Genomic DNA, 19,308 nt, shown 5'->3' with positions numbered 1-19,308 from the left:
AATGAGTTATATTACCATAAAATTATAATTTATTGCAACAATCTATTCAAGGATTATGCAGTTCAACTGAGTGTGAGTTATAGTACCATAAAGTTACCAGCGCATAGTTCCAGTAAAGTCAGTGAAAACGTTTTCTATAATGAGTCTTGATACTACAGCGTTGTTGAGTGACTGTTAGTTTTCTATAACGAGTCTTGATACTACAGCGTTGTCCAGTGACTGTTAGTTTTCTATAATGAGTCTTGATACTACAGCGTTGTCGAGTGACTGTTAGTTTTCTATAATGAGTCTTGATACTACAGCGTTGTTGAGTGACTGTTAGTTTTCTATAATGAGTCTTGATACTACAGCGTTGTCCAGTGACTGTTAGTTTTCTATAATGAGTCTTGATACTACAGCGTTGTCGAGTGACTGTTAGTTTTCTATAATGAGTCTTGATACTACAGCGTTGTCGAGTGACTGTTAGTTTTCTATAATGAGTCTTGATACTACAGCGTTGTCCAGTGACTGTTAGTTTTCTATAATGAGTCTTGATACTACAGCGTTGTCCAGTGACTGTTAGTTTTCTATAATGAGTCTTGATACTACAGCGTTGTCGAGTGACTGTTAGTTTTCTATAATGAGTCTTGATACTACAGCGTTGTCGAGTGACTGTTAGTTTCCTATAATGAGTCTTGATACTACAGCGTTGTCGAGTGACTGTTAGTTTTCTATAATGAGTCTTGATACTACAGCGTTGTCGAGTGACTGTTAGTTTTCTATAATGAGTCTTGATACTACAGCGTTGTCGAGTGACTGTTAGTTTTCTATATTGAGTCTTGATACTACAGCGTTGTCGAGTGACTGTTAGTTTTCTATAATGAGTCTTGGTACTACAGCGTTGTCGAGTGACTTTGTTAGTTTTCTATAATGAGTCTTGATACTACAGCGTTGTCGAGTGACTGTTAGTTTTCTATAATGAGTCTTGATACTACAGCGTTGTCGAGTGACTTTGTTAGTTTTCTATAATGAGTCTTGATACTACAGCGTTGTCGAGTGACTGTTAGTTTTCTATAATGAGTCTTGATACTACAGCGTTGTCGAGTGACTGTTAGTTTTCTATAATGAGTCTTGATACTACAGCGTTGTCGAGTGACTGTTAGTTTTCTATAATGAGTCTTGATACGACTGCATTGTTGAGTGACTGTTAGTTTTCTATAATGAGTCTTGATACTACAGCGTTGTCCAGTGACTGTTAGTTTTCTATAATGAGTCTTGATACTACAGCGTTGTCGAGTGACTGTTAGTTTTCTATAATGAGTCTTGATACTACAGCGTTGTCGAGTGACTGTTAGTTTTCTATAATGAGTCTTGATACTACAGCGTTGTCGAGTGACTGTTAGTTTTCTACAATGAGTCTTGATACTACAGCGTTGTCCAGTGACTGTTAGTTTTCTATAATGAGTCTTGATACTACAGCGTTGTCGAGTGACTGTTAGTTTTCTATAATGAGTCTTGATACTACAGCGTTGTTGAGTGACTGTTAGTTTTCTATAATGAGTCTTGATACTACAGCGTTGTCGAGTGACTGTTAGTTTTCTATAATGAGTCTTGATACTACAGCGTTGTCCAGTGACTGTTAGTTTTCTATAATGAGTCTTGATACTACAGCGTTGTCGAGTGACTGTTAGTTTTCTATAATGAGTCTTGATACTACAGCGTTGTCGAGTGACTGTTAGTTTTCTACAATGAGTCTTGATACTACAGCGTTGTCGAGTGACTGTTAGTTTTCTATAATGAGTCTTGATACTACAGCGTTGTTGAGTGACTGTTAGTTTTCTATAATGAGTCTTGATACTACAGCGTTGTCCAGTGACTGTTAGTTTTCTATAATGAGTCTTGATACTACAGCGTTGTCGAGTGACTGTTAGTTTTCTATAATGAGTCTTGATACTACAGCGTTGTCGAGTGACTGTTAGTTTTCTATAATGAGTCTTGATACTACAGCGTTGTTGAGTGACTGTTAGTTTTCTATAATGAGTCTTGATACTACAGCGTTGTCGAGTGACTGTTAGTTTTCTATAATGAGTCTTGATACTACAGCGTTGTCCAGTGACTGTTAGTTTTCTATAATGAGTCTTGATACTACAGCGTTGTCGAGTGACTGTTAGTTTTCTATAATGAGTCTTGATACTACAGCGTTGTCGAGTGACTGTTAGTTTTCTATAATGAGTCTTGATACTACAGCGTTGTCGAGTGACTGTTAGTTTTCTATAACGAGTCTTGATACTACAGCGTTGTTGAGTGACTGTTAGTTTTCTATAATGAGTCTTGATACTACAGCGTTGTCCAGTGACTGTTAGTTTTCTATAATGAGTCTTGATACTACAGCGTTGTCCAGTGACTGTTAGTTTTCTATAATGAGTCTTGATACTACAGCGTTGTCGAGTGACTGTTAGTGTTCTATAATGAGTCTTGATACTACAGCGTTGTCGAGTGACTGTTAGTTTTCTATAATGAGTCTTGATACTACAGCGTTGTCGAGTGACTGTTAGTTTTCTATAATGAGTCTTGATACTACAGCGTTGTCGAGTGACTGTTAGTTTTCTATAATGAGTCTTGGTACTACAGCGTTGTCGAGTGACTTTGTTAGTTTTCTATAATGAGTCTTGATACTACAGCGTTGTCGAGTGACTGTTAGTTTTCTATAATGAGTCTTGATACTACAGCGTTGTCGAGTGACTGTTAGTTTTCTATAATGAGTCTTGATACTACAGCGTTGTCGAGTGACTGTTAGTTTTCTATAATGAGTCTTGGTACTACAGCGTTGTCGAGTGACTTTGTTAGTTTTCTATAATGAGTCTTGATACTACAGCGTTGTCGAGTGACTGTTAGTTTTCTATAATGAGTCTTGATACTACAGCGTTGTCGAGTGACTTTGTTAGTTTTCTATAATGAGTCTTGATACTACAGCGTTGTCGAGTGACTGTTAGTTTTCTATAATGAGTCTTGATACTACAGCGTTGTCGAGTGACTGTTAGTTTTCTATAATGAGTCTTGATACTACAGCGTTGTCGAGTGACTGTTAGTTTTCTATAATGAGTCTTGATACGACTGCATTGTTGAGTGACTGTTAGTTTTCTATAATGAGTCTTGATACTACAGCGTTGTCCAGTGACTGTTAGTTTTCTATAATGAGTCTTGATACTACAGCGTTGTCGAGTGACTGTTAGTTTTCTATAATGAGTCTTGATACTACAGCGTTGTCGAGTGACTGTTAGTTTTCTATAATGAGTCTTGATACTACAGCGTTGTCGAGTGACTGTTAGTTTTCTACAATGAGTCTTGATACTACAGCGTTGTCCAGTGACTGTTAGTTTTCTATAATGAGTCTTGATACTACAGCGTTGTCGAGTGACTGTTAGTTTTCTATAATGAGTCTTGATACTACAGCGTTGTTGAGTGACTGTTAGTTTTCTATAATGAGTCTTGATACTACAGCGTTGTCGAGTGACTGTTAGTTTTCTATAATGAGTCTTGATACTACAGCGTTGTCCAGTGACTGTTAGTTTTCTATAATGAGTCTTGATACTACAGCGTTGTCGAGTGACTGTTAGTTTTCTATAATGAGTCTTGATACTACAGCGTTGTCGAGTGACTGTTAGTTTTCTACAATGAGTCTTGATACTACAGCGTTGTCGAGTGACTGTTAGTTTTCTATAATGAGTCTTGATACTACAGCGTTGTTGAGTGACTGTTAGTTTTCTATAATGAGTCTTGATACTACAGCGTTGTCCAGTGACTGTTAGTTTTCTATAATGAGTCTTGATACTACAGCGTTGTCGAGTGACTGTTAGTTTTCTATAATGAGTCTTGATACTACAGCGTTGTCGAGTGACTGTTAGTTTTCTATAATGAGTCTTGATACTACAGCGTTGTTGAGTGACTGTTAGTTTTCTATAATGAGTCTTGATACTACAGCGTTGTCGAGTGACTGTTAGTTTTCTATAATGAGTCTTGATACTACAGCGTTGTCCAGTGACTGTTAGTTTTCTATAATGAGTCTTGATACTACAGCGTTGTCGAGTGACTGTTAGTTTTCTATAATGAGTCTTGATACTACAGCGTTGTCGAGTGACTGTTAGTTTTCTATAATGAGTCTTGATACTACAGCGTTGTCGAGTGACTGTTAGTTTTCTATAACGAGTCTTGATACTACAGCGTTGTTGAGTGACTGTTAGTTTTCTATAATGAGTCTTGATACTACAGCGTTGTCCAGTGACTGTTAGTTTTCTATAATGAGTCTTGATACTACAGCGTTGTCCAGTGACTGTTAGTTTTCTATAATGAGTCTTGATACTACAGCGTTGTCGAGTGACTGTTAGTTTTCTATAATGAGTCTTGATACTACAGCGTTGTCGAGTGACTGTTAGTTTTCTATAATGAGTCTTGATACTACAGCGTTGTCGAGTGACTGTTAGTTTTCTATAATGAGTCTTGATACTACAGCGTTGTCGAGTGACTGTTAGTTTTCTATAATGAGTCTTGGTACTACAGCGTTGTCGAGTGACTTTGTTAGTTTTCTATAATGAGTCTTGATACTACAGCGTTGTCGAGTGACTGTTAGTTTTCTATAATGAGTCTTGATACTACAGCGTTGTCGAGTGACTTTGTTAGTTTTCTATAATGAGTCTTGATACTACAGCGTTGTCGAGTGACTGTTAGTTTTCTATAATGAGTCTTGATACTACAGCGTTGTCGAGTGACTGTTAGTTTTCTATAATGAGTCTTGATACTACAGCGTTGTCGAGTGACTGTTAGTTTTCTATAATGAGTCTTGATACGACTGCATTGTTGAGTGACTGTTAGTTTTCTATTCCAGGATTCAGTAAGGAATGAGTTTATATTATACCATGGAATTAGCATTTAAATTAGGTGAAAATCTGTCCATGACTGGGCACATGCTGTTACCGTAGCACTTTTCAATGCTGGATGCTGTATGGTTGTACACAAGAGGTTGTTCAATTGTAGACAATCTATTTACTCCGTTCCAGTTATTATTATGAGCCGTTCTCCCCTCGGCAGCCTCCTGTGTTTGTATAGCAGCTGTGTTTCAGAAACTATGCGTTACTGAGGGGCCCAGGAGGAGCGTGAAGTTGCCCCTAGACGCTGATCCTGATTCAGTTTAGCATTTCCCCTACTAATGGACACGGTCATGGGAAGGGGGATGGGAAGCTGATCCTAGATCTGTACCCATGGGAAACGTCACCCCAGAGAGAGGGGCCATATCCCTTTGACCCCAGAGTTTGGGAAAAGAGAGAAAAAGGAGGGACGAAAAGGATGAAAGAAGGAGAAATAAAGAGGGAGAATAGAGGGAGAAAGAGGGAGAGAAAGAGGGAGACAAGAGGGAGAGAGGGTGGATTAACAAAGAGGGTAAAAATGGTAGAAAAGGAGGTAGAAGAGGAAGAGAGAGGGATGAAAGGGAGAGAGGGGGGTGAAAGAGGGAGAGAGAGGGATGAAAGGGGTAGAGAGGGGGATGAAAGAGGGAGAGAGAGGGATGAAAGAAGGATGAGAGAGGGATGAAAGGGGTAGATGGAGGGATGAATGAGGGAGAGAGGGATGAAAGAGGGATGAAAGAGGGAGAGAGAGGGGTAGATAGAGGGATGAAAGAGGGAGAGAGAGGGATGAAAGAGGGACGAAAGAGGGAGGAAAGGGGTAGATAGAGGGATGAAAGAGGGAGAGAGAGGGATGAAAGAGGGACGAAAGAGGGAGGAAAGGGGTAGATAGAGGGATGAAAGAGGGAGAGAGAGGGATGAAAAAGGTAGAGACAGGGATGAAAGAGGGAGAGAGAGGGATGAAAGAGGGAGAGAGAGGGAGAGAGGGGAAAGCGGGGGAAAAAGAGGGGAAAGCGGTTTAAAAAATTCTTCCTATAAGTGATGTGGACTAACAACACATGATATTACTTAAAACATACAGATGTAGGCTCTTAATTTGAGCTAGTTTGCTACAGCATAAAAATCATCCCTCAGCAACAGAATATTTGAATTATTATGTGTATTAAAAGTAATGTAGGGGTTGATACAATTTTTGTTAGGGAAAATCACATCTGACATCTTAAAGTGGAAATTACAAACTTAAGAAGCCATTTTAAACCTGAAAATGCACAAAAAAAGTTATCAGCAACAAAAGAGTGATCAAATTAAGACCCTACATCTGTACTGCAGATAATTCTCACATTGCTGTTTTCCGGTCCAACATATGGCAAACATATACAATTAATCTACTACGAGTTTATCAAGGCTGAATCCCAAATGATTCACAATGACAAAAGTATCCATGGGAACAAATGGATAAAACATGGATGTGCTGGGAAAAAATTGTGTTGACAAAGAACTTGATTGTGTTATGAAACCAACCAGCCACTAACCCAAAGTGAACAAACTGAAGTTCCCCCTAGATAAAATAAAGTTATTATATTCTAATCTCCGTTCCTAACGATTGTGCCCAAAAAGTTACACTTTCCAATGCAATATTTTTTTAGTTGTAAATATACAGGAGTCCTTTCTACTCTTTTACTTCAGGTAATAAAAATAAAAACTCACACAATAAATCAACGAAAGAGACATAACTTTGGAATGTTATTCTGCTGCTTTGACCGATAAACGTGCCCATGACAGTGTCCAGACAGTTGACTGATTAGAGAGAGGTCAGGGGTTAAAGGTCAAGAGGTTAACATTCTGAAAATAGACATGGATGGAGAAGCACTGAGACTGTTCAGGGTGATGCCTCTTATGTAGCCCTGGTGACAAGAGAGAGGAATGCCCCTTCTACTCTTGTTACTCCTACTCTTCTTCCTATTCCTACTTTTGAATTTGATTTGACTAGATTAGATTAGACAAGATTAGATTTGATTTGACTAGATTAGACTTGACTAGATTAGATTTGTGACCGTTGGGTTGTTGGTCCCCCCCCCCCCCCCCGACCAAGGCCCTTCTACCCCGATTGCTTCTCTCTGAGATGCATTGAAGTAACACATAGGCTGTAGCTCAGGCCCTGGAGCAAGGATATGCATATTCTTGGTACCATTTGAAAGGAAACACTTTGAAGTTGTGGAAATGTGAATTAAATGTAGGAGAATGTAACACAATAGATCTGGTAGAAGAAAATACAAAGAAAAAAACAACCGTTTTATTTAAAAATAATAATATTTAGGTCCCACATCTAGCCATCACTCTGGTTGTAATTCCCATGGTGTCCACAAGATGGTATGTGCAAAGTTTCAGATGGATAACTTTGAAGTATGAGCAAACTACATGACATTTAGTGTGAAGTCACCCAGGTACATTTGGGCAAATCGTGAAGAAGACATTTACAGTCACGTGACATTTTTCTGCAAGAATATCGTCACATTTGTATACTTGGACTTTGATTTAGCTTTTCCAGTATTAGTAGCCATATTGTAAGTTCAACATTTGCAAAACAACCAGTTTTCATAACTTCATAATGCTCCATATTCTTATAATTTCTGTCCAAAAGGAAAAGGCTTGCTGTCGCACAAGAATAGCAGCTACATTTTGCGACAGAATCGGGGATCCCAGAAACTCCCATAAAGCCCAGCTCATTGGCTATCTAGCTAGCTTTGTTTGACCACGATTGGTGCTTATTTGACAAAGCTACAATCGATCATGTGAAGACCGCCCGCGTCATTGGCGTGCTATGAAGGCGTCGTTCTCTGACCAAATTTGGTCTCCAATATGATATACCACATTCCTAATGATATAGGTAAGTCTGGTTACGTTCTAGGATCTCTGAGGAATAAATACGAATGTGATTTGACTGGTTGAAACAACGTTTAGGGTTAGATTTTCACAGATTCCTTTCTTTGCAAATTGAACGAGTGGAAATACAAAATCGATCTTGCATGCTATATGGACCTTTTTATGATATGAAAAATGATTTTATCTAACAAAACGACACTTAATGTTATCCTCCTCTCTAGCATGGCCATAGAGTCTACTTCCCCTTTATAGTATGGCCATAGAGTCTACTCCTCCTCTCTAGTATGGCCATATAGTCTACTCCTCCTCTCTAGTATGGCCATAGAGTCTCCTCCTCCTCTCTAGTATGGCCATAGAGTCTACACCTCCTCTCTAGCATGGCCATAGAGTCTACTCCTCCTCTCTAGTATGGCCATAGAGTCTACTCCTCCTCTCTAGTATGGCCATAGAGTCTACTCCTCCTCTCTAGCATGGCCATAGAGTCTACTCCTCCTCTCTAGCATGGCCATAGAGTCTACACCTCCTCTCTAGCATGGCCATAGAGTCTACTCCTCCTCTCTAGTATGGCCATAGAGTCTACTCCTCCTCTCTAGTATGGCCATAGAGTCTACTCCTCCTCTCTAGCATGGCCATAGAGTATACACCTCCTCTCTAGCATGGCCATAGAGTCTACTCCTCCTCTCTAGCATGGCCATAGAGTCTACTTCCCCTTTATAGTATGGCCATAGAGTCTACTCCTCCTCTCTAGTATGGCCATATAGTCTACTCCTACTCTCTAGCATGGCCATAGAGTCTACACCTCCTCTCTAGCATGGCCATAGAGTCTACTCCTCCTCTCTAGCATGGCCATAGAGTCTACACCTCCTCTCTAGCATGGCCATAGAGTCTACTCCTCCTCTCTAGTATGGCCATAGAGTCTACTCCTCCTCTCTAGCATGGCCATAGAGTCTACTCCTCCTCTCTAGCATGGCCATAGAGTCTACTCCTCCTCTCTAGCATGGCCATAGAGTCTACTCCTCCTCTCTAGTATGGCCATAGAGTCTACTCCTCCTCTCTAGTATGGCCATAGAGTCTACTCCTCCTCTCTAGCATGGCCATAGAGTCTACTCCTCCTCTCTAGTATGGCCATAGAGTCTACTCCTCCTCTCTAGTATGGCCATAGAGTCTACTCCTCCTCTCTAGTATGGCCATAGAGTCTACTCCTCCTCTCTAGTATGGCCATAGAGTCTACTCCTCCTCTCTAGTATGGCCATAGAGTCTACTCCTCCTCTCTAGTATGGCCATAGAGTCTACTCCTCCTCTCTAGTATGGCCATAGAGTCTACTCCTCCTCTCTAGCATGGCCATAGAGTCTACACCTCCTCTCTAGCATGGCCATAGAGTCTACTCCTCCTCTCTAGCATGGCCATAGAGTCTACTTCCCCTTTATAGCATGGCCATAGAGTCTACTCCTCCTCTCTAGCATGGCCATAGAGTCTACTCCTCCTCTCTAGTATGGCCATAGAGTCTACTTCCCCTTTAGAGCATGGCCATATACTGTAGTATTTATTCCTCACTTGTAAAGCTCTGGGGACTTCCATCTCATATCCCATAACATATTTCTGTCTATTAGCATGGCCATATATTAACTACTACCCCTTCCTCTGTACTTCTAGGGACGCTGATTATGAGGACGAGGTCCTTCTCCTCCAGATTCAAACCCCAATTGAGCAATGAAGAGCTTTATTATCTGGAGATAGACCAGCCTCGTACACATATCTCTGTCCTTCCTTTCTGGCATGGCCACAGAGTACCAGACCTATCAGTTCTGTACCTCTGGGGATGCTGATGTTGAAGTCCAGGTCCCTCTTCTCCAGATGGTAGCAGGCCACATCCTGCAGCCGGGCCCTCTCCAGCTCAGACAGGCTCTGGATGGGTACTGACTGCAAACGGACACTCTGGCCCAACATGGTCGCCCACGTATGGTCACCCTGGAGGAGAGAGAAAAATAAATAGATAGTGTTAGATGTGTAATATATATATATATATATAAAACCTTTGTTCATGCAAGTTTGTCTCATTGAGATAGACATTTTTTGGAAGAGAGACATGTTCAGAGTAATAAGAGAGAGAGAGAGAGAGAGAGAGAGAGAGAGAGAGAGAGAGAGAGAGAGAGAGAGAGAGAGAGAGAGAGAGAGAGAGCGAAGATGAGTGATTAAAGGAGTAGATGGAGATGGAAGAGGAGTGGAGGGAGAGAGAGGAAAAGAGATGAGTTGCATGTGATAAGGTCATCATAAAAAAAAAGAATGTCAGAAAAAGAAAAACACAAATCGATAGTCTCAATACTAAACGAGCTCAGCCCCCTCCTGTACTCCCTGTTCACCCATGACTACGTGGCCATGCACGCCTCCAACTCAATCATCAAGTTTGCAGACGACACAACAGTAGTGGTCTTGATTACCAACAATGACGAGGCTGAAGAAATGTGTCACCCAAAACCCTGACAAACCTTTACAGATGCACAATCAAGAGCATCCTGTCGGGCTATTACAGTCTGGTATGACAACTGCTCCGCCCTCAACCGTAAGGCTCTCCAGAGGGTGGTGAGGTCTACACAACGCATCACCGGGGGCAAACTACCTGCCCTCCATGACACCTACAGCACCCAATGTCACAGGAAGGCCAAAAAAATCATCAAGGACAAGAACCACCCAAGCCTCTGTCTGTTCCCACCGCTACCATAAAGAAGGCGAGGTCAATATAGGTGCAACAAAGCTGGGACCGAAGGACTGAAAAACAGCTTTAATCTCAAGGCTATCAGACTGCTGAACAGCCATCACTAACTCAGAGAGGCTGCTGCCTACATTGAGACCCAATCACTGGACACTTTAATAAATTGATCACTTTTCACTTTATACAATGCCACTCTAAATAATGCCACTGTTATAATGTTTACATATCTTACATTACTCATATCACATGTATGTACTGTATTGTGTACCATCTATTGCACCTTGCCTATGCCGCTCAGCCATCGCTCATCTACATGTATATACTTATATGTACATATTCTCATTCACCCCTTTACATTTGTGTGAGTAAGGTAGTTGTTGTGAAATTGTTAGATTACTTGTTAGATATTACTGCACTGTCAGAACTAGAAGCACAAGCATTTCGCTACACTCGCAATAACGTCTGCTAACCATGTGTATGTGACAAATAAAATGTGATTTGATTTGATTTCATCCCAAATATTATTTTTATCCACAAACCCACATGGAATATACAACTATGTAATGAACAGAAAACCATAGAAGGTTTATTTTGACGGTTGTCATCATTGCTGACTGCCACCCATCTGTACTATTATCCAACCATCAAATCCCCGTGGAATAGGATATACTGTAGATGTAGTGTACATCCAAAATGGCACCCTATTCCTCAGTAGGGGGTAAGTTCTGTTTTTTCGTAAGGTGCGTTCGTAAATTCACTCTGGCTATCTACTCCTATCTCGGAGTACTCTTGTCTGAGCGTGCAAGAGCGAACTCTCAACAGCTGTTGAATATGGCCTGTGTCAGTAAGAGCGAACTCTCAACACCTGTTGAATATGGCCGGTGTCAGTAAGAGGGAACTCTCAACACCTGTTGAATATGGCCGGTGTCAGTAAGAGGGAACTCTCAACACGTGTTGAATATGGCCTGTGTCAGTAAGAGGGAACTCTCAACACCTGTTGAATATGGCCGGTGTCAGTAAGAGGGAACTCTCAACACCTGTTGAATATGGCCGGTGTCAGTAAGAGGGAACTCTCAACACGTGTTGAATATGGCCGGTGTCAGTAAAAGTCAGCAAAAAAGTGTAATCAAATGGTTGCCAGCAGCACAGTTACAGTCACCAAGGCACTGGATAACATGAAAACAGCCCATCCAGCTCTGCCAAGGCGAGAAAAAGGGTCAGAGTGAGGTTTTCTCTCATTTATGTCTGGAAGTAGCTAGCAAGCTAGCCAACGTTAGCCAGTTAGCTTGGGTGCTTGACTGCTGTTGTCAGGTCAGAGCACTCGGATCAACCCTACTCCTCAGCCAGTGTCTAGTGTGCGCTCTGAACGCTCTGAATTTCTGAAAGGAAAATCTGAAAACTCTCTGAATGTACTTACGGCCCAGAGCGCACTCTGAGCACACTCAGGGACTCCAGATCGAACTTACAAACACACCCTTTGTTGAAACACACACACACATCTATTACAGAAGAATAGACATCCATCTATTCTCTCTCTCTTGTGTTGGTTTAGACAGAGGACAAACTTCCTTTTGAACGCTGAAGGCTATGTCTGGGGGATTAATGTCAGGTCATTCTCAGGGTGGAGAAGAGACTAAGAGAGGTCACAACCGGAAGACTGTTCAATGCCCTCTCCCCCTGGGTTACAACACTGGACCCACAAGGCTTCGGGAATATTTAAAGTACGTTCCAAATGGCTTCCTATTCCCTATATAGTGTACACTACTTTTGACCCGGTCCCATAAGGCTCTAGTCAAACGTAGTGCACTATATAGGGAATAGGGTGCCATTTGGGAAGTGGACTCCACAGGTCTTAGAACAGAAGCAGAAAAGCATGATGTTTTAATGTACTATGATATTGTTGTGGGAATACAGCGCATTCGCAAAGTGTTCAGACCCCTTGACTTTTTCCACATCTTGTTGTGTTACAGCCTTATTCTAAAATGGATGAAATAAAACATATTTCCTCAGACATCTACACACATTACTCCACAATGACAATGCAAAAACAGGTTTTTAGATTTAAAAAAGAACGGAAACAAATAAAAAAACGTAAATATCCTTTTTACATAAGTATTCAGAACTTTTGCTATGAGATTGCCAGAGCAAAAACCAAGCCATAAAAACCAAGCCATAAGGTCGAAGGAGAATAAACTGGTCTAGATCATCAGAGTAACTAATGCTGTTCTAGAATCAGAATCAACTGGTTGAGATCATCAGAGTAACTACTGCTGTTCTAGAATCAGAATCAACTGGTCTAAATCACCAGACTAACTAATGCTGTTCTAGAATCAGAATCAACTGGTCTAAATCACCAGACTAACTACTGCTGTTCTAGAATCAGAATCAACTGGTCTAGATCATTCGAGTAACTAATGCTGTTCTAGAATCAGAATCAACTGGTCTAAATCACCAGACTAACTAATGCTGTTCTAGAATCAGAATCAACTGGTCTAAATCATCAGAGTAACTAATGCTGTTCTAGAATCAGAATCAACTGGTCTAGATCATTCGAGTAACTAATGCTGTTCTAGAATCAGAATCAACTGGTCTAGATCATCAGAGTAACTAATGCTATTCTAGAATCAGAATCAACTGGTCTAGAACATTAGAGTAACTAATGCTGAACCAACCCCTGTTATAATACTACAGCTAGTACTGAACCCCCTGGTATATTACTACAGCTAGTACTGAACCCCCTGGTATATTACTACAGCTAGTACTGAACCCCCTGGTACATTACTACAGCTAGTACTGAACCCCCTGGTATATTACTACAGCTAGTACTGAACCCCCTGGTACAACTACTACAACTAATAATGAACCCCATGGTATATTAATACAGCTAGTACTGAACCCCCTGGTATATTACTACAGCTAAAACTGAACCCCCTGGTACATTAATACAGCTAGTGCTGAACCCCCTGGTATATTACTACAGCTAATACTGAACCCCCTGGTACATTAATACAGCTAGTACTGAACCCCCTGGTATATCACTACAGCTAGTACTGAACCCCCTGGTATATTACTACAGCTAGTACTGAACCCCCTGGTATTTTACTACAGCTAGTACTGGACCCCCTGGTATATTACTACAGCTAGTACTGAACCCCCTGGTATATTACTACAGCTAATACTGAACCCCCTGGTATATCACGACAGCTAGTACTGAACCCCCTGGTATATTACTACAGCTAGTACTCAACCCCCTGGTATATTACTACAGCTAGTACTGAACCCCCTGGTATATTATACACATAATACTGAACCCCCTGGTATATTACTACAGCTAAGGTAGCTCTGCTACAAGAACCTGGCCTTTCCACTGGCATTACATTGGGCTGTTTATGCTGAGTGGACATATGGACTGTGTATGCGTGTGATTGGGTGGGGGCGGTGGGGGGGTTGCGTGTGTGTGTCAGGATTCTGGAACCCTTGTTAGAAGGTTGTATACTTTCTCATGATGATATGGTTCTGTTCTATTGCAAGTATGAACCATTATTAGTGTTAGGTGACCCGGTGAATCCTCGTATGTTTGACTGGCGGGATATGAATAATTTAATTTCCATCACTACCAGGCTGTTCCGTTTATTTTCCTTGTTTGTCATGTCAGCACCGAAACAGCTTTCCACTGGAGTCATCACCACTCTACCTGCCTGACCGGGCCGGGAGTCAAAGGTCAGAGGTCGTCACACATGTCATGTGATGGGAGTGCGGTAAGTTGAGCCATTTTTTACATTCAGCATCACTCCATCAAGGGAAACACAGTATTCCCTCTGACAGATATCTACGTATACTGCAGGAGGTTCTGCATCCCTGGAGGAAAATCAGATTTGATGTAAATATAAACGTTTTGAAAACATAGCTTGTCCAAAAAAAGGGGTCTCTTGGGCACAACTTACTCACAGTATGTGGTACATTGAGCATAGGGACAGGGGAAGTTTAGCTGCCTTGGGGTAAGTGGGTGATAGTGTCCTGTGACAGTGGGTGAAGGAGTCTTGTGACAGTGGGTGAATGAGTCTTGTGACAGTGGGTGAAGGTGTCCTGTGACAGTGGGTGAAGGTGTCCTGTGACAGAGGGTGAAGGTGTCCTGTGACATTGGGTGAAGGAGTCTTGTCACAGTGGGTGAAGATGCTAATATGTCAAAGTTTAATTTATGGAATGGGGGTGTGATATATTGTATACCTTAAATGTATGCCTACATTCTGATATACAGTTGAAGTCGGAAGTTTACATACAAATAGGTTAAAACTCGTTTTTCAACCAATCCACAAGTTTCTTGTTAAAAAAACAATCGTTTTGGCAAAAAAAAATCCAACAATTGTTGACAGATTATTTCACTTATATATTAATTCACTGTATCACAATTCCAGTGGGTCAGGAGTTACATTTTTTACCTTTATTTAACTAAGCAAGTCAGTTAAGAACAAATTCTTATTTTCAATTACAGCCTAGGAACAGTGGGTTAACTGCCTGTTAAGGGGGAGAACGACAGATTTGTACCTTGTCAGCACAGGGGATTGAACTTGCAACCTTCCGGTTACTAATCCAACGCGCTAACCACCAGGCTATCCTGCAACCCCATACACTAAATTGACTGTGCCTTTAAACAGCTTGTGAAATTCCAGAAAATGATGTCATGGCTTTAGAAGCTTCTGATAGGCTAATTGACATTATTTAAGTCAATTGGAGGTGAACCTGTGGATGTATTTCAAGGCCTACCTTCAAACTCAGTGCCTCTTTGCTTGACATCATGGGAAATTCAAAAGAAATCAGCCGAGACCTCAGAAAAAAATTGTAGACCTCCACAAGTCTGGTTCATCCTTGGGAGCAATTTCCAAATGCCTGAAGGTACCACGTTCATCTGTACAAACAATAGTATGCAAGTATAAACACCATGGGACCAAGCAGCCATTATACGCTCAGGAAGGAGACGCGTTCTGTCTCCTAGAGTTGAAAGTACTTTGGTGCTAAAAGTGCAAATCAATCCCAGAACAACAGCAAAGGACTTTGTGAAGATGCTGGAGGAAACAGGTACAAATGTATCTATATCCACAGTAAAACGAGTCCTATATCGACATAACCTGTAAGGCCGCTCAGCAAGGAAGAAGTCACTGCCCCAAAACCGCTAGAATAAGCCAGACTGAGGTTTGTAACTGCACATGGGGACAAAGATCGTACTTTTTGGAGAAATGTCCTCTGGTCTGATGAAACAAAAATAGAACTGTTTGGACATAGTGACCATCATTATGTTTGGAGGAAAAAGGGGGAGGCTGCAAGCTGAAGAACACCATCCCAACCGTGAAGCACGGGGTGGCAGCATCATGTTGTGGAGGTGCTTTGCTGCAGGAGGGACTGGTGCACTTCACAAAATAGATGGCTTCATGAGGAGGACAATTATGTGGATATATTGAAGCAACATCTCAAGACATCAGTCAGGAAGTTAAAGCTTGGTCGCAAATGGGTCTTCCAAATGGACAATGGCAGAACTAAAAAAGTGTGTGCGAGCAAGGAGGCCTACAAACCTGACTCAGTTACACCAGCTCTGTCAGGAGGAATGCGCCAAAATTCACCCAACTTATTGTGGGAAGCTTGTGGAAGGCTACCCGAAATGTTTGACCCAAGTTAAACAATTTAAAGGCAATGCTACCAAATATTAAATGAGTGTATGTAAACTTCTGAATGTGATGAAAGAAATTAAATCTGAAATAAATCACTCTCTCTACTATTATTCTGACATTTCACATTCTTAAAATAAAGTGGTGATCCTAACTAACCTAAAATAGGGAATTTTTACTAGGATTAAATATCAGGAATTGTGACCAACTGAGTTTAATTGTATTTGGCTAAGGTGTATGTCAACTTCTGACAGAGACATTGTTTCAATGTGCAAATTCATGGTCAAGTTCTCTGTATTTGAGGCTACTAAGCCCAGGAAACTTGTCCGTGAGATATTTTTTACATGCTCAGACTCCATCTCATTAGATAAGACTGTTCGTTCCTCTGCTACTCTCTCATAGCCTCTCTTTATACAGCTCAGACTCCATGCCATCAGATAAGACTGTTCGTTCCTCTGCTACTCTCTCATAGCCTCTCTTTATACAGCTCAGACTCCATCTCATCAGATAAGACTGTTCGTTCCTCTGCTACTCTCTCATAACCTCTCTTTATACAGCTCAGACTCCATCTCATCAGATAAGACTGTTCGTTCCTCTGCTACTCTCTCATAGCCTCTCTGTATACAGCTCAGACTCCATCTCATCAGATAAGACTGTTCGTTCCTCTGCTACTCTCTCATAGCCTCTCTTTATACCGCTCAGACTCCATCTCATCAGATAAGACTGTGTGTGTCTCTGCTACTCTCTCATAGCCTCTCTATATACAGCTCAGACTCCATCTCATCAGATAAGACTGTGTGTGTCTCTGCTACTCTCTCATAGCCTCTCTGTATACAGCTCAGACTCCATGTCATCAGATAAGACCTTGTGTGTCTCCTCCACACTGTCATAACCTCTCTTTATACAGCTCAGACTCCATGTCATCAGATAAGACCTGGTGTGTCTCCTCCACACTGTCATAACCTCTCTTTATACAGCTCAGACTCCATGTCATCAGATAAGACCTGGTGTGTCTCCTCCACACTGTCATAACCTCTCTTTATACAGCTCAGACTCCATGTCATCAGATAAGACCTGGTGTGTCTCCTCCACACTGTCATAACCTCTCTTTATACAGCTCAGACTCCATGTCATCAGATAAGACCTGGTGTGTCTCCTCCACACTGTCATAACCTCTCTTTCACACTGTACATATACATTTTATTTTTTGTCAATGTGCCTCTTCGGTGTCATTCAGTCTATTTTTCTCTTTCTGCTGCTCAAATGGATTTCTTCCTTTCTCTCACTTCCTTGGCAACAGGAACAACAGCAACAGCAACAGCAACAGTAACTTCCTTAACAACAGGACCCTGAACAGCTTCTACCCCCAAGCCATAAGACTGCTAAATAGTTAGTTAAATAGTTAACCAAATAGCTACCCGGACTATCTGCATTGACCCTTTTAGCACTAACGTTTTTGACTCATCACATACTGTACTCTGCTGCTACTGTTTAATATCCTCACTTTATTCCTAATTATATGTACATACAGTATCTATCTCAATTACCCAGTACCCCTGCACATTGACTCGGTACTGGAACCCTGACAAGGTACAAATCTGTCGTTCTGCCCCTGAACAACGCAGTTAACCCACTGTTCCTAGGCCGTCATTGAAAATAAGAATTTGTTCTTACTTGACTTGCCTAGTTAAATAAAGGCAATAAATTATTGTTTTCTTTCTCTCTGCATTGTTGGGAAGGGCCCGTAAGTAAGCATTTCACTGTTAGTCCACACCTGTTGTTTACGAAGCATGTAACAAATACCATTTGATTTGATTGAATTTGATATGGCAGCTCTCTCAGGAACCTCAAGGGGGGCTAGACCCGTGCTTGTTTTCTCTGTGTATACATGGGACATGATGAAAGAGGAAAGACACCTAGTCAGCTGTACAACTGAATGTATCCAACTGAAATGTGTCCTGCGCATTTAACCCAAACCCCTCTGATGTCTGCTCTGTAACGACAGAAATGCCTCCTGAGTTAATATGCAAAACTGCAATGTAATATTATGTTTATAACTGACTAATTGTAGTCACCATTTGTATGGCTCAGCTTATCCCATGGCCATTGGCTCAACTACACCAAGGCAAACATTGTGACTATATTATCCCACACAGCTATAAGATGCACTTTCATGTTAGGTTTAGGACCTCATATTGAAGCTTATAGAGACCCCAACTGATGTATAAAACACTATTAAAATAATCTACGTTGGTTTAGATACACGCATAATAAATTCAGACATAACATAATACATTCATTTGACTTGGTGAAACTCAGTTTGTTGTATCTAAACTTGCTTACCACTGTTTCCACGTGGTTTCTTCCTTTACAGACTCCAGGAAATGATGACCTCTTCCTAAATATTTGGTTGCATGGTGACTTTTGTGTTTCCTGGAAACAAGGGGTGGCTCAATTTACCAGAACAACAGATAGTGTCAGAAAAGTGTTTCACCGATCCGTTCAGGAAAAGACATTCAGGCTTTAAAACAATGACCGTAGTCTATAGTAGTGTAGTCATTTCTATTTTTCTTCTATTTCTGTCTGGATTGGTAGCTGTGGACTCTCTCTCTTTCTCTATGTCTCCCCATTTCTGAGGGACTCACCCTCTCTGTCTGTTGTCTGGTAAAGTTTATGAGCCGTCTTCTTGTTTTCTCTCCCCCCCCCCCTCTTTTTCCCCCTCCTCTCCCCCTTTCCCACTCAACCCCCCCATCTCTCTGAGGGGTTCCAGTCCATGGCAGGAAGCAACACAATACAAAACACATGACGAACCGACCTGTAACTACATACACAGGAAGACAGAGGCAATGAATAGTAAAGAAACCACAACATACACACACAGGAACATGCAGGCATGAACACACACACACATACACAAACACACACACACACACACACACACACACACACACACACACACACACACACACACACACACACACACACAGACACACCTGGCTATTTGTGTACTTGTATGAGTGCATATGTACAGTATACGCCTGTGAGGCAATTGTAGTAACGCCTAATCATTTCCACTTAAATGAAATACCCCGAACAGAGTCACGCCTCAGGTTAGCACTGTGACTTTCTATAAACATACTCAACGTGCATGTACAGGTATGGCATGTCATTCTTCCCTCT

General features: G+C 41.4%; 2 protein-coding genes across 3 annotated transcripts in view; one reads left to right on the top strand and one right to left on the bottom strand.

Moving 5' to 3' along the window:
* LOC139415887 (ubiquitin carboxyl-terminal hydrolase 12-like) overlaps positions 1 to 19,308 on the top strand; it is a 356,199-nt gene that overhangs the window by 85,418 nt on the left and 251,473 nt on the right. The window lies entirely within an intron of this gene.
* The window catches only part of LOC139415885 (rho GTPase-activating protein 6-like), a 129,777-nt gene that overhangs the window by 52,715 nt on the left and 57,754 nt on the right, over positions 1 to 19,308 (bottom strand). For both annotated transcript variants that reach the window (XM_071164028.1, XM_071164029.1), the window contains exon 2: positions 9,570 to 9,726. In XM_071164028.1, the coding sequence (XP_071020129.1) occupies positions 9,570 to 9,726 (157 nt within the window). The remainder of the gene's footprint in view (positions 1 to 9,569; positions 9,727 to 19,308) is intronic.

This window comes from Oncorhynchus clarkii, chromosome 9 (genome assembly GCF_045791955.1).
Source record: "Oncorhynchus clarkii lewisi isolate Uvic-CL-2024 chromosome 9, UVic_Ocla_1.0, whole genome shotgun sequence".
In the NCBI taxonomy this organism is placed as follows: domain Eukaryota; kingdom Metazoa; phylum Chordata; class Actinopteri; order Salmoniformes; family Salmonidae; genus Oncorhynchus; species Oncorhynchus clarkii.
Note: the sequence above shows the minus strand (reverse complement) of the source record. Positions and strands in the feature narration are given on the sequence as shown.